Source organism: Crocodylus siamensis, chromosome 15 (assembly GCF_052110815.1).
Source record: "Crocodylus siamensis isolate JL-2025a chromosome 15, ASM5211081v1, whole genome shotgun sequence".
NCBI lineage: Eukaryota > Metazoa > Chordata > Crocodylia > Crocodylidae > Crocodylus > Crocodylus siamensis.
Window position 1 is genome coordinate 6,156,123 of NC_143409.1, and position 24,138 is coordinate 6,180,260.

Below are 24,138 nucleotides of genomic sequence, written 5' to 3' on the forward strand. Positions count from 1 at the left end.
AACTTAATCGATAAATGTTGTGTGTGTTCTGACTGCTCCACCGACCGGCCGTTCCCCCGTCTCTCTCCCTCTCCTCCGGCCTTCCTATTCCCTGAGACACAACAATATTGAAATTAGGCCAGTTAATAACCCTACAATGGCCTCTAAGTGTTCAAGTGAAAGGAAGAGTCGCACATCTCCCACTTTAAATCAAAAGCTAGAAATGATTAAGCTTAGTGAGGAAGGCATGTTGAAAGCCGAGACAGGCCAAAAGCTAGGCCTCTTGCACCAAACAGTTAGCCAAGTTGTGAATGCAAAGGAAAAGTTCTTGAAGGAAATTAAAAGTGCTACTCCACTGAACACACGAATGATAAGAAAGCGAAACAGCCTTATTGCTGATATGGAGAAAATTTTAGTGGTCTGGATAGAAGATCAAAACAGCCACAACATTCCCTTAAGCCAAAGCCCAATCCAGAGCAAGGCCCTAACTCTCTTTAATTCTGTGAAGGCTGAGAGAGGTGAGAAAGCTGCAGAAGAAAAGTTTGAAGCTAGCAGAGGTTGGTTCATGAGGTTTAAGGAAAGAAGCCGTCTCCATAACATAAAAGTGCAAGGTGAAGCAGCAAGTGCTGATGTAGAAGCTGCAGCAAGTTATCCAGAACTAAACAACAGATTTTCAAGAAGAATCAATCGATGTGGCAAACTTCATTGTTGTCTTATTTTAAGAAATTGCCACAGCCACCCCAACCTTCAGCAACCATCACCCTGATCAGTCAGCAGCCATCAACATCGAGGCAAGACCCTCCACCAGCAAAAAGATTACAACTCGCTGAAGGCTCAGATGATGGTTAGCATTTTTTAGCAATAAAGTATTTTTTAATTAAGGTATGTACATTGTTTTTTTAGACATAATGCTATTGCACACTTAATAAACTACAGTATAGTGTAAATATAACTTTTATATGCACTGGGAAACCAAAAAATTCGTGTGACTCGGTTTATTGCGATATTCGCTTTATTGCGGTGGTCTGGAACCGAACCTGCAATATCTCCGAGGTATGCCTGTAGTTACTTAATATAGCTAACTTGAGAATGGTTAAGAAACTCTGTAAAGGCTGCCAGGATATTTATTCAAAGGATATTTTACTTATTCCCATTATTTATACAGGACTAACCACTGTAAAATAAATCATGACCTAACTCTGAGTACCATGAAGTTGCTTACTATTTGATACTGTAATGAAATGATGGATGCTTATCCTGCTGGGGTGATCTGACCCCAGCTGGCTTCCTGTCCTTTGGGCAGGGGGCTGGACCCAATGACCTCGCAAGGTCCCTTCCAGCCCTGATGCCTATGAAATCTATGATATTGTTTGTGTCTGTTCCTTTGCCAGCTGCCAAATGGAGTTAGAACTGCTTAGCTGTATATCTGCATAGTCCAATGGTTCAATAGGACAGTCGCGGTCTACAAAGCCATGGCTAGTGGTCCACAATCAGGCCACTGGATTTCACCTCTTTTCAGTTAAAGGTCTGGTGATGAGGGGGAATGATGCCCATGAGGAGTTTTGAGGGTTGGCTGCTGGTCCAAACTATTTGCAGTCCATGGCTATACACTGTATCATTTGGACCAGTCAGATTTTCCTTTAGTTTAAGAGATAACAAATTATGCTTTCTGAAGCAGGAGGATACAAGTCTTCAGCTTTCTTTCAATGTAAATGTTAAAGTGGCCATACTGACCAAGATGGTGGGCAGGGGGCCTGGACCCAATGATCTTGCGAGGTCCCTTCCAGCCCCTTCCAATCTATGAATCTATGGCAACAACTTCCATGCTCTGGTTGGTCACAAAAGTAATCACCGAGTCCCGCTGGTGCTCTTGCTGCCTGCAGAAGCCGTGCACTTGCAGCTTGCCTCATTCTGAGAGCCACCTACCCCGTTTTCGCTGGATGGAAAACCCGCGCTACCATGCAACTGCCGACAAAGTTAAGTGGGAATGAGCAGTGAGAAGAAAGGGTGAAAACAGGCTCGTTCTTAAAGTAACTGCTGTCGAGGCTTTTGAAACCTGTTTAAAACACAGCTCTCCATCCTCATACACAACAGTGACATCTCTATACATCCAGTTTATAAATCCACTGCCTGAAGCACGCCCGGCGGCTCACACTACCGCAAGCATCCATTCCTTCTCCTGCTCCCGAGCGGCACGGGTCCTTAACAAACGGCACTCCCTGCCTCTGAAGGAGACCCGTGGCTCAACTTGCTTCACAGCCACGTGTACTAGGGCGCCAGAAGCATCTCAATTTGATAGTGTGCTAGGGAGCAGTAGCCGCGAGCTGACTGGGACGAGGGCCCAGCTGCACCTTGCGCTGAGCTGCACAAGTGCCGACCGCTGATCCAGATCTGGGAGCAGTGACACCTTTGCCGTCACCGGGGACCAGGCGCGGAGGGGTGCGCACGGAGGGACCAGCTGGAAGCGGCCTAACTTTGAGCCACCTAGTGAGCCCTTACACTCCCAAGAGGCCTAACTTCCCAAGAGGCCTAACTTTGAGCCTCTAAGCGCTTCTGCCCCCAAGTGGCCCAACTTCGAGCAGCCTAGTGAGCCCCTCTACCCACCCCCCGCAGTGGCCTAGTGAGTGCCTCAGCCCCCAAGGGGCCCAACTATGAGCGGCCTAGTGAGGGCACCAGACCCCAAGCGGCCCAACCTTGAGCGGCCTAGTCAGCCCCGCCACCCCCAAGCAGCCCAACCTTGAGCGGCCTAGTGACCGCTTCAACCCCTCAGCAGCCTAGCGAGTGCCTCAGCCCACAAGTGGCCCAACTCTGAGCAGCCTAGTCAGCCCCTCAGGCCCCGAACGGCCTAATTTTGGGCGGCCTAGCGAGCCCTCCCGCGGCCTAACGAGCGCTTGAAGCCGCTCCCGGCCGCGGCCGTGCGCTGCGCCCGGCGTCCCACGGCCCGGCCCCGCGTTGCGCGTTTCCGGGGGGCCCCGCGCTGTCCTGAGGGGCCGGGCCGGGCGGCGAGGGCCCGCCCCCGGAGAGGCCGGGCCGGGCCGGGCCGTGTGGCGGAGCGATGCGGGCCGCGGGGCCCGGGCTGGCGGCGGCGGGCGCGGATGAGGCGGCCGCCGACCTGCGCTGCAGCCTGTTCGCGGCGGCGCTGCGCAGCTACAAGCGCGACTCGCTGCTCCGGCCCTTCCCGGCCCGCTACGCCCGCGGCCGCGCCCGCAGCAAGGACTTCGACGCGCTGGTGAGGGCCCGGGCGGGTGTGTGTGGTGTGTCGGGGACCGAAGGAGACCCCAGGGCCGGCCCCGGGCAGCGCCACGTCCCCCCTCAGCGTGGGGCGCCCGCCAGAGAAAGCCGCCGCTCCTTCAGGACGGGTGGGCCCAGCGCGGCCCTCCCCTCGCTTTCCTTCCTTTTATACTGTTCCTTCCTGACACGGCGCTGTGCGTGCGCGGGCACTTGTTGCTGCAGACCCCGCGCGGCCTCGGCGTTGCCTCGAGGACCTTCGGCTTGTCCGCTCGGTGCGACCCCCGGCGGCCTGCCGCCCTGGCTTTTCTCCTCGACTGCTCTTGAAGAGTCGTTTTCTCTCCAAGAGAAAAAGAGAGGAAGGGTTTCGTGTCGGGCGAGGACAGAGGAGCAGGAACATCCTCGAGGATGGCCACCCTCGGTACAGACCAGCTCCCGTTTCAGCAAGATGCAACTTCCTTTTTTTGTAAAAGAAAAAAACTCTTAGGGGCAGAAACATTCCCGACTCAGCCCATGCACGGGTGGGGGGGTTTCCCCTGGAGGGTTGGAGGAAAGCGCGTCTTTTTCAGGCTTTTTATGAAGTGTGAGAACTGGGAAACACGCTTTTCCCTGCTGCAGATATCCTGCTACTTTTAAAGGGCGACGTTCCCCTCCTTTATAACACGCAGCTGCTCCTGGAGGGTCACTGTGCAAAGCTGGAAAAATACCGCGATGTAGAACAGACAGATGAAGAGATTATTTGTGCACAGAAGCACATATCCCCACCGCATGAAGGAGCAAGGCTCGAAAAAATGTTAATAGTGATGCTTCCAATTAAATGCAGAGTAGCTGTGTAGTGCATAAGTGTATGCATAAAAAGGAGGAGCTCCCTTCTTCCCCCCCAACTCAGTCCTACTACTAGATTTATTGCACTACAGTTTATAAAGGGTCAAAGGCCTGTATAACACCTCAGAGGGCATCTTAAAAATGTGGTTCCTTCTCCCTGAACTCATCAGTAAGCTGTTTGCACCTATCAAGTGGGTTGGCAAAATGTAGAGAATGTGATTTTTACCTAGGACTAAACAGGTAAACAGTCTTGACTAAATGGCTTATGTACAAATATTTGCCAGTTGATCAGTTAACAAGTTAATGAAGGGGTAGGGCCGGGGGATATCTGTTGATACTTTGTGAGTGAGCAAGTACAATTTTCCAAGTGCTTGACACATCACCAAGGACTTTAGGATTACAAATAGGTTTGAAGGCTTCCAAGGTATAAGCAGTTAAATTTGTTGTACTGTGTGCAGACTGGAAAATTACTTGGGCAATTTAAAAACCCAAATCAAGGCCCAAGTTTTATCCAAGTGCAGATATTGCCTCTCCTGTGATGTGTTGATCATTTCCAAGGTTTATGGCCAGTTGTTCCTATGCATACCCCAGAGATGATGAATATAGTCTGCGCAGTTTTCTTACAGTTGCCTCTTGGAATAAATGACCAATTTTGATCCATAATCTCAGTGCAGGATTTTCAGGGGTGAATCTCAGGTGGAAAAATAATTTCCATTTCTACATCACTAAGTTCCCCATTAGGGTGAAATATTATTTCATTTCCACTAGAGGTCTCTGTTTAACCACAATGAAGAGAAGACAAATCTAAAAACACTTTTCTTGCCTTAGCTTGCAGATACGAATGCTTTGCCGAGCCTGGCAGAACTTCTGAGGTCTGTTCCTGACACGGAAAAAGAGACATCGGAGCTGTTTAGCTGGATTTTATCATCTAAGTTCTTAAGTATACAAAGTACTAGGAAACAAGAGGTAAGTTCTTACTGAGGTGGTATGATGCAAATTTGCTCTTTTAAGGCACCCTTGGGTTTAAGAAATTCTGGTGTCCCCTGGGATTGGTTGATTGTTGTAAAGACCTTAAAAATGGTTAAAGTGAACACATTCTGTGCATGTAGAAAAGTTTTTTTCCAGTTACCATCTGGCTGGGATACTACAGGTCTTGCAGCTGTTGGCATTACTATCATAGTATCCAAAGAGGAAAACATAGTGAGAAAAAAAATGTTAACTCTGCCTCAGACAGCATCTCACTATAGCTAAGAAACAGAAGCAAAAATGGGTCAAAATGAGCTGTGGTAAGATCTTTAAAGAAAAATTTTGGATTTTGATTTTGGTAGCACAAACCTTCTCTTGCTGATATGTGGTTTCATGACTCAGCTGCTGTTTACATGTTCTGCTGTTACTCTGCCCTGCCTTTGCATTATGAAATCCTTAGAATAGTACCATACCAGGTCTGTTATCTAGAAATACTAGCACACTGAGGACAGCAGCTGGTCTAATGATTCAGAATCCAGCCTGGGACTCTGGAGACTGGGGTTCATTTCCGTACTGTATTGCAGACTCCTTGTGTGACATGATGTCTCAGTTTCCCCATCTCCAAAACACACACTAAGTATTGGAAGAATAAAGATTGCAAGGTGCTCAGATCCTACTGTAATAGGGATTACAATGTAATCCATATCTATATGCATACTAGATATTCAGTTAAGCAAACTAAGCACTTAATGCAGACAGTCCCAGTTTTTTGCCTATAAAAGTTACATTCCAACCAGCATCTATTATGTACATAAACTCTTAGGTTCGTAGTATATTCTAGATCAGGTTGTCAAACTCCTGTTGCCCCCGAGGCTAGATGAGGGTTGCTGGGCCTATCTGCAGGCTGGATCAGGACTGAACCCCTGCAAAGCACGCAGTACTTGTGGTGCTGGGTCCAGTCCATGTGCTTCATGCAGCGTGTGCCAGTTCTAGAGCTCGTTCTGCACACTGCACGTGGGCTGGACCTGCCGCTGTACACAGCACAGGAGGTTGGTCTGGGGCACACTGCATGCAGCACCTGTGCGCCTGCCCGGCTTGGGCCCCAAGCTGCCCAAATGTACCAGAGCCAGTACGCAGGGCCAGGCCAGCAGGATGCTGTAGGCAACATGTGCCTGCCTGGACTGACCTCCTGTGCTGCATAGAGTGAGCCCCAAAGCCAGCACATGCTGCATGTGGCACAGGCAGCCAGTAGAAAGCACACACTTGCATGCAGTGCCCTACCAGACTGGCACCCGAATTGAACGTGCACGCAGCGTACACAGAGCATATGAAGAAATTAGAAAAGACCAAGTCACTACGAAAATTTCCAGTGAGCAGAGCTCTCTAAAAAAAAATAAACACAAAAACAGGACTCTGCTTTCTTTCAGTTCGAGAAGATCCAGGAACTGACAGGTACATCAAGTGTAGCTGTTCCTATGCCCGACTTCCTGTTTGAAGTAGTTTATTGTGATCAGATGAATGCCAAGTTTGACGAGACCAAGGGAGAAAGGGACCTTATCTATGCATTCCATGGGAGCCGCCTGGAGAATTTCCATTCTATACTGCACAATGGTTTATGCTGCCATTTAAATAGGGTAAGGCTTCCAGCTTTTATGTTACTAACACACACCTTTATTTTTGCATTCATTTATAAATGCTGGTGGCTTTTTTAACAATGTGTGCAAACTCTTTCCATGTTTTCCTGTTGCTATTTGTTTTCCTTGACTTGTGGTATTTGCATACAGTTGCGTTAGATTTTGTAATGCAGACAGATTAAAAACTGCAGATGGTGCGGTCCAGCCCCACAGCCCCTTTTTCCCCCATGTGCTGAAAAGCAAATGAATTTAATGCCTCTTAAAAAAGTGGCCCATCTGAAGCCCTGGAGGTGGGAGCCCTCTAACCAAAGAGATATTTGAACAAGAGCAGTGCAGACTGTCCCTCTGTGATCTCAACCCTGGAGCCCTTCGCATCTGCTGAGACTGCTAGTAAGGATGTCGTTGGTTGGAGACTGGGTTTGCGAGCATGCATTTTTTCTTGAATTGGAAGCTGTTGGGACACCAAATATGAAGTTAGTGCCTGTTAGTTATTGTGGGAGACGGGAAACTCACTTTATGGATGAGGTCTTATTTGAGGTGGCTGATTTTGTGTTTTTAAGCTGTTCTGTTTGAAAGCAGGTTTCTGTTCATGAATAAGGCCTCACCCACATAAACTAGTTGTACCATTCTAACTGTAACAGCAAAGTTAGAGCCGTTTAGAGCTGTGTCCCTGATCTGGCGTAAGAGTGCTTGTAGTCTTATAAAACTTACTAGCAAATGACCCGTCCCTGCCATCTGGTCTGGGGGCGGGGGCATCAGGGCCAGGCAGTAGGGGGGTGCCACCACCATGATCCCCCCTCCTTTGCCCACAGGCAGGGAGGCGGGGGGACAAGACCTGCTGCTTGGGCAACTGGGGTGTTTGCCACTGACACAAACTTCGGTGGCAGTGAGGCAAACTTGGGCCTACACGGCCCAGGCCATGCAGCCAAAATCACTGCCCACGTTCTCAGTGGCGCATGCACAGTTGCCCAAAAGCGTTACAGACAGACAGACACACACACAGACTAAGCTTTTTATTATATTAGGATCCTGTATAAGGGGAGTATGCTATATTGGTCTAACTTCATCCATGAAGGAGAGAGGGAGATCGCATCCCTAACTGAAATAGTTTTACCTATACCACATCGGACCAAGAGAATTCAGGTGTCCGAGGGAGATTTTCATTTTCATTTCTGTGTTTCTACTCCTATTTGCAAGCAACAGGCACACATTTAGAAAGAAAGAACCTGTGTCCTGTAGTTTTGTTCAGTTCGGATGTTCATGTTTTTAATGGAATGTACTCTCTTCACTCCTCTTTTCAGACATCTTTGTTTGGTGAAGGTACTTACCTCACCAGTGATCTAAGCCTGGCACTTCTATATAGTCCTCATGGCTTTGGGTGGCAAAAAAGTGTGCTGGGCCCTATCCTGAGCTGTGTAGCTGTCTGTGAAATCATTGATCATCCAGATGTAAAATGCCAGGTGAAGAAGAAGGGTGAGTCTGTGTTTAGGATTTCATTAGCAGTGCTTGGCCCTTAGGTTTTGCGAACATGTGGTTGTTTAACATTGTAAAACATGTCCCAGATGAACTCCTGCAAAATCCAGGCATCGGGGTGCCTTCTCTGGATGACTTGTCCAAAAAATCGGCGAGAGTTTGAGTGGGAAGCTTTCCACAAAACAGAACAAGTGATATAATTCTAGGAATAGACCCTGCTGACTTTAGCAAGCACCCCAAAACAGCAGCCCATTTCCTTTTAGGCAGTTCCAGTACTGTCGCAACACGTGTGCTAGGACACAGGTTCATTTCATGCGTGATCAGAGATGGAGCCATGCCAAGGTCACTGCAGGAGAACAGACATTCAGGATTTATACATATTACCATGGGGCTCTTTAGCCTGGAAAAGCGCAGGCTCAGGGGTGATCTGATGGCCACCTATAAGTTTATTGGGGCGACCACCAGGATCTGGGGGAACGTTTGTTCACCAGAGCGCCCCAAGGGATGACGAGGTCGAATGGTAATAAACTACTACAAGACTGTTTCAGGCTGGACATAAGGAAGAAATCCTTTACTGTCTGAGCTCCCAAGGTCTGGAACAGCCTGCCATCAGAGGTGGTTCAAGCACCTACACTGAACACCTGCAAGAGTAAATTGGATGCTTATCTTGCTGGGATCCTATGACCCCAGCTGACTTCCTGCCCTTTGGGCGGGGGTCTGGACTCAATGATCTTCCAAGGTCCTTTCCAGCCCTAACTTCTATGAAATCTATGAAACCTCACAGCAAGGTTGTGCCCTTATAGCGGGATCTCCTTTGGTTGCTTTCTGTCTGCAGTTCTAGGTCCTTTAGTATGGTTTCTCTGTCCCTCTTGGTGTTTGCAACTCCTCAGCATTGGAGTCCAGGTTTGCTTCCTGCTATTCTAAAATGCCTCTTCCCCCAACCCAGTCTAATCCAAAATACCCTCCATGGCAGGGATGATCGGTAGGGGCAGCCATACCCCTAACGCAACTTGAAGAGCCCATGGGAATGCTAAAATATGCTAAGAAAGTTTGGAGTTGATTAGGGGTGTCAAACCACCTTCCCCCAGCATGAACCCAGATGCAGCAGCAATAGAGAAAGTAGAGCTGCTACAGGTATTAATGCAGCAGTCACTCATGCCTCCCCATCCTAGGTGTTCACATGTCACCAGCAGTGATCTGCCTCCGATTTTGGCATTGGACCATGCCCCTGTTCACCACACCCTCAAATTCATGTTTCCTCCATGGGCCATACAGGCCCCACAACCACTCAGTAGGTTGAAGTGCAGCTTGCTGACTACGAAGTTTGACACCTGCGAGGTAGAGCCAGGAACAGAACTCAAATCCCAGTCCTATGCTGCGAATAGTCTATTATTTTGGATGCACACTTTGGCTTTCTTTTTCACTCCCAAGCAAACCTTCTCTTCCCATGCAGACTCAGAAGAAATAGACAGGAAACGAGCAAGAGTCAAGAACAGCGAAGGGGGCGATGTGCCGCAGAAATACTTTGTCGTCACAAACAATCAGCTTTTACGAGTTAAATACTTATTAGTCTATTCCCAGAAACACAGGAGGTAAGTACCCTGCTTACGAAGCCATGAGCATATGGGAGCAGCCAGATGCACAGATCTTGTTTATGCAAGAACTGTACAAAATGAAGATATGCTTTCGCACATGAAAAGCAAATAAGGGAAAAAAGTAATACTTGATATAAATAGTTTGCAAGATTTTAACATAAGATGTGCAGATCTTATTGGCAGGCTGATATCTGATCTAATTCTTGCGTTTTTCTTCCCCCCACCTACTTTACAGGTCTTCTAGTCAGTCTTGGTTTTCCAACCATCGCTTTGCTGTACTGATGACGCTGTATCTACTGCTGCTAGTTGTGATAGGTGCCACCAACTCACCAGCGTTCCTCTACTACTGGCACAGAATGTTTGACTCCAAAGAATGAACTAGCTGAATCACATGCTGTTATGTTCACCATGTGCCTTACTGATGGGGAGACGCAGCCTATAGCATCTACCAGAGCTCTGGAAAATGTGAATTCCTAGAGCTTTTCGGTTGTATTCCAACTGCATTGCCTTCATGACACCCTATTTATTCTCAAGTAGTTTTGTTTCTGCAAGTAACCAGTGAGTTCTGTAAGAAAAAGGGGAACTGCCAGTCTCATCCTGTGGGTGGTGAAGTAGGTGAACTGTTCTTAAAATACATTTTAGTTATGGACTCCAAGAAACCCGTATTTAAAATTGATGAAAACTTCAGTGTGGGAGCTCTCAGACATGTCTAAGTCTGCCAGAGAAACAGATGAGTAGCAGGTGTGTGTGTCCATTGGGAAGGAAGAACTCTCTTTACCTCACATAAAAAGGTAACTTGCAGTAGGTTTTACCGGTTTGATTGAGAAGTCCCCCTCTGCATTTCCTGAAGGGAAAGTACAGTTTCTCACGTGATGATGCAGGATGGATCACTTTTAAAATTAGGGGGTGGGGAGGGTTATATTTGGGCACAATGATTGTAACAAAAACACTATGAAATAAAGTAGCCACCCAAGTCAAATGACCTGAAAAGTTGTTCTAGATTCTTTACAGTAAGTGGATAATGGATACTGAATGCATGAGATCACTGTTCACTTCTGCACACCCCAACCAGCCTGTTATTTGAAGGGCTGCTCTGTATGTCCAGCAGGTTAAAATTAAAGTTTAGGATTAGCACAGAATTGGGTCATCTGCTACATCTCTCTCGCTGGCATAGGAAACAAGGTCTGACCTGAGAAGGGGCAGATCTGTGCCAGATTCACACTGCTGGCAGATCTCCCAGAGGCACTAGAGTCATGGCACATATATATGTACTGTGGCCTAAGGTAGTTGCATGATGCTCTGGGATCTTCTCCGCATACGTACATGCATTCAGTCCTGTTCTGCATCTGTTTATGATATGGCAGTACCTGCAGTGGGAACGTACCCAACATTTTTTAACACAATATTGTAAAATACTAAAACATGACACAACCAAGTTAATCCTGCCAATTGTGCGAGGACAAAGCAATATCTGCCTTTGGGTTCTCTTTAACTCACCACATGCACATCTCTAATGTATTTTCCAGTCTACATAATTCACTAGAAAGATTGGTTTTCCTCTTTCAGAATTACGGCAGTTCTTTTACCCAGGACAGAGTTTTGGGCTTTGTGCAAATACAGAAAACAGCAATTCAGATTTTGCTTTAAACTGAAGTTACAGTTAGGGCATCCCAATTTACTGCTAGGGTGTATTTGAAAACAAAGTGTATAAGTTTGTGGAAGTTGTTTAGAACAAGCTGCAAGAGACATCAACAGAGGGATCCGTCCCTATCTGAACTGTGTGTAAAGCTAGGGATGTGTAAAGATGACAGACACTGAAAACAGTAACAAAAAAAAAGAAATCCTCTTCTGTTGTGCATGTAATAACACTTTGAGTACACTCAAGGTCACGGTTTCTTTCCTGCTGAAGAGATCCTTTTAAAAGGGCAGACAGGGGACCTGGAAAACCCATATAATGTAGTCTTAATATAGCTAAGTGTTGCAGGAAACATTATTTTAAAAGATTGCCCCGTCAGAAGCCAGAGAACTTTTTCAATTAGTTGGATTCACACAAGTCAAATTGACAGTCTGTTTCATAAATGCTAGGGCAGCAGTTCCCAATCTGTGATACAGGTACCACCAGTGGTATACAGACAACCTGTCAGTGGTATGCATTAACAGATTTATTATAATTATATGACAAAAATTTGCTGATGATACTTAAGTTTGTATCACATTTTAAATTGGTGGTGCACACTCTCTTGGAGTTTGGGAACTGCTGTGTTAGGGGGTTCTTTGATCTCCAGGTGTGAGCACAACAACATTTGGTGAAGCGTAATGTAGGTGGCAGATACAACCCTGCTTTTAACTGCAGATTAAAGTACAGTGAGGTGGTGCACAGAGGAGACCCACAGCTCCTCTGTTCCAATGTAACAGATTGCCTGTTAGCTTTGTGCCTAACAAGTCTAGTCATTTCAAAACCCATCCATCTTCCCACCTACACTCCACAAATGGCTATGAAACAGCTTTGGCACCAACCTAGACAGGGGACACAGGTTGCTAGGGAGTCAGGAGAGGGGTAACCTGGCCTGCAGCCTACCCAGCTTAATCCTGATGATATTAGTGGCATTTGCTATCAACTGTTTACCGTGGTATGTCCTTACTTTTCAGGAGACAATTTGCATTCCATAAGACTTCTTTAATAGGACCTAGGATCTGAAAGAATTTGGTGCTTAGGATGGAGCCTCACAGGAACATTACATAGAAAAGCAGCCTCACCATTTAATACAATTAAGTCACTAGCCTGAAGTTCCACACCAAAGGTCTTTGGGAGTACAATCCAGGTCTCAACTCAGGAACACGTTAGTCACGTACCCACTCTATCCCACGTGCCTTTCCAGTGCTTGTGCTGTTCCTGTGTGTTGGATATAAACAGTAAGGTGGATGCGTGTAACTGCTTTGCAATGTACATGCCACAAAGCCTGTGTAGTAACACTTCATTCATCCTAAAAGGAGTTGCTCATATAAATCTTATGTCAACAGTACTTGGTAGCATGCTACAAGCTGAGGCCAATTTAAGTGACTAATTCTCAGTGTGATTGAACCCAAGTGCTCAGTGGGACAAGAATATTAAATCAGCTGGAGAAAGGAACAGAACGTCTCATCCCCTCAGTGGTTTTTATGGTCTCTACAACATGTACAGCATGAAATTCTGCCCAGTCGCTTGCATAAGCCAACACTTGTGTGCAGCTTTCCACATTAGATGAACTGGTAACTTTTACACAGGATAACAATGCTAGTCATGATCCCCATTTTGAACTAGGGATGTTACTTTTTCATGCACTTCAAGGCGTTTATGGCCTGCAGTTTACCAATAGAATTTGAGCTCATAGCTTCAAGGGAGATCACGTGAAGGGCTGGGGTAGAGAGCGGCTTAAACCCCTGCAAGATCCATACATTCAAACTTTGCTGTGAACTTCTGTGAAAGACTGCTCCTCAGTTGACCTATCAGCTGTGAAGTGGATATATGGTCATTTTGACTGGGGTGCCAAAGATGCAATGCTGGCTATATCACTAATCACAAGCTACAGGCGATTGTGCCTTAGCTATGCTAGTTCAATGGGCTTCTAGGCATGTGTGGATCTTTCACCATGTGTGAGCATATACATGAGCTTACAAGTACCAGTCAGAAGGATGCCCACTGCTAAACAATTCACAAACAGCAGTCAGAACCTGTGAGGACTATAACAGGGTAATGGATTTTAGACTACAACTAGGTCCTATCCTCAAAACACACACCGCAAACTTTTTGATTTTTAATACACAAATTATGGAGCATGGAAATGTTGCAGAGGGCATGCAATCAAGCCTAATAAAATGCCTAGATTCAAAGATCTGCCATCTGGGCTTGGAGTGCACCCACAGATCCAGAGACTTGGTAGGGAAACCCTGCCAGTGGTACTCTGGCTGCCAACAGGACTAGGAAGCAGGAGGACCATGAGCCCCTTCGCTGGAAAACTGGTAGGGTGTTGATTTGGATTACAAACTTGTTGGTTAGGCCTTAATCCACACCATAACTTTGTAACACACACAATGTAGGAAGGTGCGGGATGAGGCACGCAGAGGAAATAGCAAACACCAAGTCACAGTCAATGATTTAAAACAGAAAAGGAAACCACCTTGGGAAGATGACACAAAGGGCGTGTGTAGATGAAACGGGTCCTAAACTCAAATGGTGGGTTTTTAAAAACACCACTTCAATTTAAGGCGAAGTAACCGTGGCATGTATACCCGTCTTACCTGCCTCTCCAGTGGCAGGGAGAGGAGGGCACGCTGCTGGCGGGCACAGCGGTCTCCGAGATGCTGGGGGGGCACTTCCCTCCATGGCAGCGGTGGTCTGCCCCCCCCAGGTGGCACCCACCTGCAGGCACCCCACTCGGGCAACCCAGGAGGGCACCGCAGCCGTAGGAGGAAAGGACTGGGTCCTAGCGCAACTCATGCAGGCAGGCAGGCTCCAGGGGGAAAAAAATCATGCTTGCTGCTTTTTTTTTTTTTTTTCCTTTTCTCTTTGGTGGAGCCTGCCTTCCCGGGCTGCTGCCAGGCTGCCTGCGCGAGCTGTCTGCACAGCCCCTGATCTGCACAGAGCCCAGTGCTTCGCTCCATGGTTGTAGGGCAGCAAACAAATTCCTCGGAGGTGTTTTAGTTTGCTGTGCCCCAAAGTCATTTTAGGCATGTTGCACTGCCAAACGTGCAACAGCGGCTGGAATTAATGCACAATATGCCACTGACGCATACAAACACCAACACCATTAAAGCAGTGTAGAAGCACTTAACCCGTGTAAGTGTCATGCACACATACCCCTCATTTCGTCTACACACGCCCAAAGACCACAATGATCTTTTGCGCTTCTACAGCATCTTCATTTGAAAAAGCTTCACAAAAAAAGGTGAATATCCACTCCATTTTACCGAGGGTAACATTTCAGCCCCAAGAAGGGACTTGATTAAGTCAGTCAGCAATATCAGTGGGGGTAAAAGTAGAGACTTGACGAGAATCTTCTGTTGCAACTCCTGGACCACACCAGAAACCTGCAGCCACACGTCGTAACTTATGGGCATGCTGAACAAGAGATGCATTAAGGTAAAAAGATGCATGGCACGAGATAGATTCTGTCCTTGAGTACTAGGCATGATATATGCAGCTTTTCATTGGATGGTAAAGCCTACGGAAAGATCTCATCACATGTTCCAAGCAGATAAAACCGATGACTACCTCATTGATTAAACACCTGCTCCCCAGATAATACTCTGTTACTGAACTGCGAGAAAGAAAAGCTCATGATCAGTTCAGCCTAACTCTAGTCTCACAATTAGTTCATTTGCAACAGCCTCTTTTCTTGGTGGAAAAAACTAGAAACGTTTATTCAGGTTAATTTCTCTGTCAGAACACATTTATGCACCATACAGATTGCAAAGCAACGTTATAATCTAATTCAACATTGCCTATTGCAGGCCATTAAAAAAAGTGTTCAGCATTGAAGCGTGCAGCCATTCCTGAGCTCATGAAACGTGCTAGTTATAGAGTCAATTTGAAATTAAAAGCATATATAAATTCACAATGTGCTGTTCCACAGATTGGAAAACTGAAGCCTCTTATTTGCTCTTTGAAGAGCAGCTTACTCATTTCTGCCCTACAGAAATTAGCTTTTTAGATCTCGTGCACTTGTCCAGTTCTCTGGCATGTATCCCTATGATTTAGGCATGCAGTGCCATAGCTGTATCTAGTGATTCACAGACAGATTGTGCTCCAGAGAGCTCTGTCCCTGCTCACAGGAGTTTGTTACAGGCTAAAAGGCCTGAGTTGATTCAACACACACAGTTTTGTCGCCAATAATCACAAGAGCTAGAACATCTTGTGGACCAGATGGGTGTTGTTGAAAGGAGAGGGAAGTTAAGTGATATTAACCGTGAGCTTGTTCCAGTGTAAAGAACTGGCACAAAAAAATGGGAGTTAGCAATTAAGATGCAGAGACAAGCTGGGAAGAAACGCAGCGAGATTTTGAGGCCTCACTGACTAGGGCCACATGGGGAAGTTATTGCAGCGTGCAATGGTGGTCATTTAACATGCAACAGCTATTCCACACCGACTGCCCCTGCAGACACTTATTTAGCATAAAGAACGCATTTTTGCAGTACAGTTAATCTACCTGGAGGTAGGAAGAAGTGTGTCCATGCAGAGAGGGAATACAGAATAGGCAGTCTAGGCTATTTCCCCATGGAGACAACTTCTTCAAATGTCTGGTTCTCTACGGGTTAGGCGATGACCTAGAAGTGCCAATGAAACCAGTTGAATGGGAGCTGTGTCCCAGAAGGAAGCAAAGGTCTCATTTTCCCCGTCAGGCGGGGCCTTGCGTTAGGAGAGCAGGGCTCACTTCACTACTCAGACTGTCTCTGTGACAGTGGCCAGCTGGGCCCAGACACAATCAAAAGAAAAAAAACAGGGTTAGAAAAAGTGCCTGAGCGTTCGTCTACTCCAACCCCTCTCAGGCAGAGAACATCCCCGTCTGAACCAGTGCAACGAAGTGTGGTCTAACCTGCACTTAAAATGTCCAGTGATGGAGAGTCCACAAAGCAGTTCAGGTGCTTTACTTCCATGGAGGATCTCACTTATCATCTATAAAATAGGGCTAACAAGGCTGCCATCCCTCACAGAGGTGAAGAGAGGCTACGGTGATCTGGTATCCCATGATCACCTCTTGGCGAAACTGGCCAATTGTGGCCTTGGCTCCACCACGATCCGCTGGCTGGGAAATTGGCTCCGTGGTCGGACCCAGAGGGTGGTGGTTGATGGAAATCAATTGTCACGGTGCCCCGTGACCAGTGGGGTCCCCCAAGGCTCTGTCCTTGGACCTATTCTGTTCAACATCTTCATTAATGATGTGGACACTGGAGTCAGAAGCGGACTGGCCAAGTTCACCGATGGCACCAAAATTTGGGGCAAAGCATCCACGCCAGAAGATAAGCGGGTGATCCAGGCTGACCTGGACAGGCTCGGCAAATGGGCAGATGAGAACCTGATGGTGTTTAACACTGAAAAGTGCAAGTTCTCCACCTTGGGAGGAAAAACCTGCAGCATCCTTATAGGCTCGGCAGTGCTACGCTGGCTAGTGCTACGGAAGAAAGAGACTTGGGGGTCATCATTGACCACAGGATGAATGAACATGAGCCTGCAATGCGATGCTGTGGCTAGTAAAGCGACCAAAACGCCGGCTTGCATCCATAGATGCTTCTCGAGCAAATCCCGGGACGTCATTCTCCCTTTGTACTCGGCCTTGGTGAGGCCGCAGCTGGAGTACTGCGTCCAGTGTTGGGCCCCACAATTCAAAAAGGATGTGGAGAAGCTTGAGAGGGTGCAGAGAAGAGCCACGTGCATGATCAGAGGTCAGGAAAAGAGACCTTGTGATGACAGACTGAGAGCCATGGGGCTCTTTAGCCTAGAAAAGCACAGGATCAGGGTGAGGTGGCCACCTATAAGTGGCCAGACGGACTCGAGGGCAACGCCTCTAGACCTCAGGTTGGGGAGCACCAGGTTAGAGAGCTTCTGGAGGGGCTGGACGTGTTCAAGTCAGCGGGTCCAGATGCTCTCCACCCCAGGGTGTTGAGGGAGCTAGCTGGGGTTATTGCAGGGCCCTTGGCACAGCTTTACGGGTGCTTGTGGTGCTCGGGCCAGGTGCCGGATGACTGGAAGATAGCAATGTGGTCCCCATCTTCAAAAAAAGGGAAGAGAGAGGACCCGGGCAACTATAGGCCTGTCAGGCTTACCTCTATCCTTGGGAAACTCTTTGAGAAGATCCTCAAGGAGCACATCTGTGATGGGCTGGCTTCAGGGATGATGCTCAAGGGCAACCAGCACTTTAGGGGCAGGTCATGTCAGACCAACCTGATTGCCTTTTATGATCAGGTCACAAAGGCAATGGATGCAGGTGTCGCCGTGGACGTCGTCTTTCTAGACTTCAGCAAGGCCTTTGACACCATCTCCCACCCCATCCTCATTAAAAAACTAGGTGACTGTGGCACTGATGCCTACACAGTCAGATGGATTGCAGATTGGCTGAAGGGTCGTACTCAGAGGGGGGTGGTAGACGGGTCATATTTGACCTGGGGGGAAGTGGGCAGCGGAGTCCCCCAGGGCTCGGTCCTGGGGCCTGCGCTGTTCAATCTCTTTATCAGCGATTTGGATGACGGGGTGAAATGCAACCTGTTTAAATTCACTGATGATACCAAAATTTGGGGCAAGGTGAGCACGCTAGTAGGGAGGGAAAGACTGCAACAAGACCTGGATAGGTTACAGGAGTGGGCTGACATAAACAGGTTGCGTTTCAATACTGACAAGTGCAGGGTGCTGCACGTGGGCAGTAGTAACCAGCAGCACACTTGTAATATGGGAAACTCCCTTCTTGAGAGCACGGAGGCAGAGAGGGATCTTGGAGTCATTATTGACTCCAAGATGAACATGGGCCGACAATGCGAGGTCACGGTTGGCAGGGCTAACCGCACCTTGTCGTGCATCCACAGATGCATCTCAAGTACAGCCAGGGAGGTGATCCTCCCCCTCTATGCGGCGCTGGTCAGGCCACAGCTGGAGTACTGCGTCCAGTTCTGGGCGCCGCATTTCAGGAGGGATGTGGACAACATGGAGAGGGTCCAGAGGAGGCCGCCCGCATGATCCGGGGACTACAGGGCAGACCCTACAGTGAAAGACTGTGGGACCTGAACCTGTTCAGCCTTCACAAGAGAAGGTTAAGGGGGGACCTGGTGACTGTCTATAAACTCACTAGGGGGGACCAGAAGGGTTTTGGGGAGACTCTGTTTCCCCCAGCGCCCCCCGGCATGAGAAGGAACAATGGACACAAATTATTAAAGAGTAGATTTAGATTAGACATCCGCAAGAACTACTTCACAGTCAGGGCGGCTAGGAGCTGGAACCAACTTCCTAGGGAAGTCGTGCTGGCTCCTACCCTGGGGGGCTTTAAGAAGAGGCTTGATGACTACCTGGCTGGACTCATTTGAGCCCAGTCTTTTCTCCCGCCCAGGCGGGGGTGGGGCAGGTCGGACTTGAAGATCTACAAGGTCCCTTCCGACCCCACTTCTAGGATAAGACTATCAGGGGTGTTCACCAGGATCTGGGGGGACATTTCTTCACCAGAGCGCCCCAAGGGATGACAAGGTTGAACAGTTATAAACTCCTGCAAGACCATTTCAGGCTGGACATAAGGAAGAAATTTCTTTACTGTCCAAGCCCCCAAGGTCTGGAGCAGCCTGCCATCGGAGGTGGTTCAAGCACCTACATTGAACACCTTCAAGAGTAAACTGGATGCTTATCTTGCTGGGATCCTATGACCCCAGCTGACTTCCTGCCCTTTGGGCAGGGGGCTGGACTCGATGATCTCCCGAGGTCCCTTCCAGCCCTAATGTCTATGAAATCTATGAAAGATGGTAGGGTCTAAGCACCTACATCATGGGGGATGGATAAATAAGTATCTGTACTCAAGGGCCTTCATGGCACTGTTGCCCACAGTTCTCTCCATTGATTTCAGTGGTATAAGAGGTGCTATTACAGCCACACAATACTACTGTTATTCATAGATTTCATAGACATCAGGGCTGGAAAGGACCTCAGAAGATCATCAAGTCCAGCCCCCTACCCAAAGGGCAGGAAGTCAACTGGGGTCATAGGATCCCAATTATTATTGAACCTTGGGTTCCTATAGGCATAATAACAGTTGGCTTCTTGAAGGGTAAACCGATGAAGGGTTTATAACAGGACACGAGCTAGCTGAACAATGGCGAAGTCACCCAGGGCTATCACAGAATCAGAAAGCGTAGGGCTGGAAGTGCTGTCCGGAGGTCATCTAGTCCAACGCCCTGCTCAAGGCAGGAACATCTCATCCAAGCCATCCCAAACAAGTACTTGTCTAAACCTGTTCCTAAAACTACAGTCAAACCTATCACCCAGTGAACAAGACACAATGCTCCAAACCGCCAGCAATGCTCTGAGCTACCACAGATGAAGCAGGAAGACGAGCGCACTGCCAACATCCCACCACTGCAAGGGTTGTTAAAATACCCATGCGAGATCCAAGGAAGAAGGCCATGCCCCCAGCTCCAGAGGAAGGCAGAAACCCCTACGGTCCATGCTGATTTGACTATGGCGTATCAGCTCCGAAATTCTGGCCTGGGAAAAACAGGAAAGAGGCAGCTTGGTGACTATAGGAGATGTAGCTACGTATTTATCTATCAAAATAGTCAGTACATTAATGAGACAAATTAAGAATGTATTGCCAAGACACAGACCATCCATTAGATGCCTTTTCCTAATATAATTTTTTTTTTTTTAATTCCTTTTTTTTTTCCCCCCAGTTAAAAAAAAGTTTTAAAACTTAAGTCTACAGTCAGTGGCTTACTTTGTTTTATTATAACAAAGCACCTGGGATGTTGCCTGGTGACATCAGAATTCATTTTTGTAAAATGAGCATCTTTAAAAAAAATAGCAATGACATCCTTGCTCTTAATAAAATTCTCCTGGACTTTCTCTAAAATGAAAGAGCCTGCAGCAGCCTTCTAGAGACCACCTAGAAGCAAACCTGAAACAAAACTGCTCTCCCTTCCTTTCCCATGCTAAGCTAAATGCAAACAGATGCTATCAAAAAGAAGAAAGGTTATTTTTAAAACTAGATTTCAGCAAATTTAGGTCTGGAGGAATTTAAAAAAAAAAAAATCCAGGTATTTTTAACCCAGCATCTTTCATAGATTTCATAGACATTAGGGCTGGAAGGGACCTCGGGAGATCATCGAGTCCAGCCCCCTGCCCAAAGGGCAGGAAGTCAGCTGGGGTCATAGGATCCCAGCAAGATAAGCATCCAATTTACTCTTTTAAAGGTTCCTTGAAGGCGCAGTAATTTTTTTTTTAATCTGAATAAAGACAGGTATCGCAGCATTAAGAATATTAAATGGGAAATCCTGATGCCAGTGACCTTGCAGCAGCCTTTGTTACATTTTTCTAGACACCGGAGCCATTACCTTTGGAGGACACTGTGATACTAGAAACTGTCAGTCCAAAGGCTGCAAAAGTAACCTAGTAATTCACCAAAAGAAAAAAAAAAAAGAAAAAAGATAGTGAGTGTTTAACAGGATGCATGTGCAAGGTAATCGTTTAGCAGGCCCAAATTTCAGCACCGAGTTAAAAATCTATTGAATTGGATCCTGCAAAAAAAAAAAAAGCCATGTGACTGCCTTAAAAACAACTGAGTTATTTTATTTCCTTTCTGGTTTCTAAGAATTTAGACTTAGACCTCACGTCCCATTCCAAGATTTCCCCTGAAAAGAGGGAGAGAAACTTCAAGTGAGGGTGGCCCAGAGCACGGGGGCTGGACCTGATGATCTCACGAGGTCCCTTCCAGCCCTAAACTTCAGTGAATCTGTGGATTAAGTTTGTGACTTCTTATTGGCCTAGAGATTTGTCAGATGCTTTTTGAGGACAAAAAACAAATCAAACAAAAAGACAGAAAAAAAGAACCCCCCCAGCCAAAACATGTTCTAGCAAGGCAAAGCTGAGAACGGTTTGTGCTCTGAACTGAGAGATTTTACTGGGACACAGAATGACTTTGGGTCAAGGAACTACTTAAGGATATTAATCAAATATACATCTGGAATAGATATGTTTGACGCCACTTAGTTGCTTTAAAAAGAACAGTCTTCAAAAAACAGAGCTGATACCTTATAGGCAGTTTACCAATGGAGCACAACATACAACAAAACCCATTTTCCCGTTCCAGATGACCGACACATATAGTTTCAGTTTCATAGTTTCTAGGGTCGGAAGGGACCTGAGCAGATCATCGAGTCCGACCCCCCGCCATGGCAGGAAAGAGTACTGGGGTCAAACGACCCCAGCAAGGTGATTGTCTAGCCTTGTTTTAAAGACCCCCAGGGTAGGAGCCTGCACCACTTCTCTCGGAAGTTGGTTCCAGACCCTAGCCGCCCTGACCGTGAAGTCGCGCCTCCTGATGTCTAGCCTGAATCTCCCCTCTGCCAGCTTGTGACCGCTATTCCTGGTCACTCCCGGCGGTGCTCGGGGGAACAGGGACCCCCCCAGTGCCTGCTGGTCCCCCCTGACTAGTTTGTAACAGGCCACTAGATCCCCCTCAGCCTTCTCTTGTGGAGGCTGGACAGGTTCAGGTCCCGTCGCCTCTCCTCGTCGGGCCTGCCCTGCTGCCCCCAATCATGCGAGTGGCCTCCTCTGGACCCTCTCCAGGCCGCCCACGTCCCTCCTGTAGTGCGGCGCCCAGACCTGGACGCAGTCCTCCAGCTGCGGCCTGACCAGTGCCGCATAGAGGGGGAGGATCACCTCCCTGGACCTGCACGAGATGCATCTGTGGATGCGTGACAAGGTGCGGTTGGCCTTCCTGACCGCGTCCCCATGCTGCCGGCCCACGTTCATCTTGGCATCAATGACAACTCCAAGATCCTTTTCTGCCTCTGCCCTGCCGAGAAGGGAGGTCCCCAGCCTGTAGGTATGGTGCTGGTTGTTCCTCCCCAGGTGCAGCACCTTGCACTTGTCAGTGTTGAATCCCATCCTGTTCTCATCCGCCCGGCCCTGTAACCTGTCTAGGTCCGATTGCAGCCTGTTCCTCCCTTACAGTGTGCCCACATCCCCCCACATCTTAGTGTCATCTGTGAATTTGAACAGGTGCTTGTTACCCCCTTGTCCAAGTCGCTGATGAAGATGTTGAACAGTGCGGGCCCGAGGACCGAGCCCTGGGGGACCCCACTGCCCACCTCCCTCCAGGCCGTCCACCACCGCTCTCTGGGTGCGGCCCTCACGCCAGTTGGCGACACATCTGACTGTGTGGGTGTCGACACCACAGCCCCCAGTTTCTTAATGAGAACGGGGTGAGAGACAGTGTCGAAGGCCCTCTGAAAGTCCAGGAAGACGACGTCCACTGCTACCCCTGCATCCAAGGATTTGGTGACCTGGTCACAGAAGGCCACCAGGTTGGTCTGACAGGACCTGCCACTGATGAACCCGTGTTGGTTGCCCCTAAGCATGATCTCCCCTGCTGGCCCCTCGTGGATGTGTGCCAGGACAATTCTCTCAAAAAGCTTGCCCAGGATCGAGGTAAGACTACCCAGCCTATAGTTCCCCGGGTCCTCCTTCCTCCCCTTTTTGAAGATGGGAACCACGTTGGCCTCTTCCAGTCCTCTGGCACCACACCAGAGCCCCACGAGTGCTCATACAGCCGGGCCAGGGGTCCCGCAATGACCGCAGCCAATTCCCTCAGCGCTCGGGGGTGGAGACCGTCCGGACCCGCTGATTTGAACACATCCAGCCCCCCCAGACGCTCCCTGACTAGATCCTGCCTGACCCTGCGCCTGGGTGCGCCTCCCCTGGGGCCTGAGGGGGGCCCGGTGGGGGGGCTGATGCAGTCCCTGCTCAGGAAAATGGAGGTAAAGAAGTTGTTAAATAGGTTAGTTTTTTAAAATTGAGGGAAAACGTCCCAACTCCGGGACAAGACACAGGCACTGCTACTTCCTATTATTTTACGTTTTTATGTAAATCTGGTAGGAACGCCGAGATCCAAGCGAGATCCCAACAGGGATCCATGGAATAACTCACAGCCCGGGTGCCGCACACATGTTCATGAGTCTCAGCAAAGCTACCATGTTCCCGGGTGGCCGTAGGATTTTGCAGTCCTCAGCACCCCACCATGTACTTCAGTTCCTTCAGCGGGACAGCAGATGTGATCTCTCACAACTGAGACGTGTCAGGACCAGGTCTTCAAAAGCGACGGCAGAAGGAAGTGCCGCTCTCAACTGGATGCAGGTTAGGCTAGGGGAGAGACTAGGAGGTCAAAGCAGGCTTGAGATGTGTGGGTTTAGGGGCACATTCAATGGCGCCAAGATCTTGGGGGCAGTTCTCAGTGGCAGGACCTAGGCCTGGGCTCGCAAAAGCAACCCAGACCCAGGGTCAGACCCCAGAAGAAATCCAACACCACTGCAAAACCCGAGCCAGGCCTGGCCTTTCCCCATCTTCTAGAGCAACGCGTTATCCAAGCTGGATGCAGACGCAGATAGTCCCTGGAAAGTCACCATCTTTCGGGCTCTGCTCCATTTCTACACTGTGCCAGGTGTGGGGGCCATTTGGCAACGCGTTATTTTGGTGCCATTTACTTCCCATCGTGAAAGCTGTCTCTTCAGGCTCCCTGCCTACACCCCAGCCTTCCTGCAACGCATAAATGTCAGACTGGAGCCCAAGAGAAAACAACAAGGAGGAGCGTAAAAAAAGCCCAGAGATGATACAGGGAACAAGAGAGAAACCACCGACAGAAGGAAGGAGCCATCACTGCCTGCCGACGAGCGGTGCCCTCATGAACCAGAGCCACGGATCCAGGAGCCCTGGA

The 24,138-nt window shown here is 48.2% G+C and overlaps 1 protein-coding gene across 2 annotated transcripts; it reads left to right on the top strand.

Annotated features, from left to right (window-relative positions):
- The first annotated feature begins 801 nt into the window (after nt 1-801).
- Nucleotides 802-10,690, top strand: PARP16 (poly(ADP-ribose) polymerase family member 16). 2 transcript variants are annotated; one of them, XM_090029193.1, is made up of 6 exons: nt 802-3,208; nt 4,861-4,998; nt 6,408-6,632; nt 7,934-8,105; nt 9,559-9,697; nt 9,936-10,690. In XM_090029193.1, the coding sequence occupies exons 1-6, from the start codon at nt 3,035-3,037 to the stop codon at nt 10,075-10,077; spliced, it is 990 nt and encodes a 329-aa protein (XP_089885319.1). In that variant the 5' UTR covers nt 802-3,034; the 3' UTR covers nt 10,078-10,690. The 2 variants fall into 2 exon arrangements, with proteins under 2 accessions (XP_089885319.1, XP_089885320.1); XM_090029194.1 differs by having other exon boundaries at nt 825-3,208; nt 6,426-6,632.
- The last annotated feature ends 13,448 nt before the right edge of the window (nt 10,691-24,138 follow it).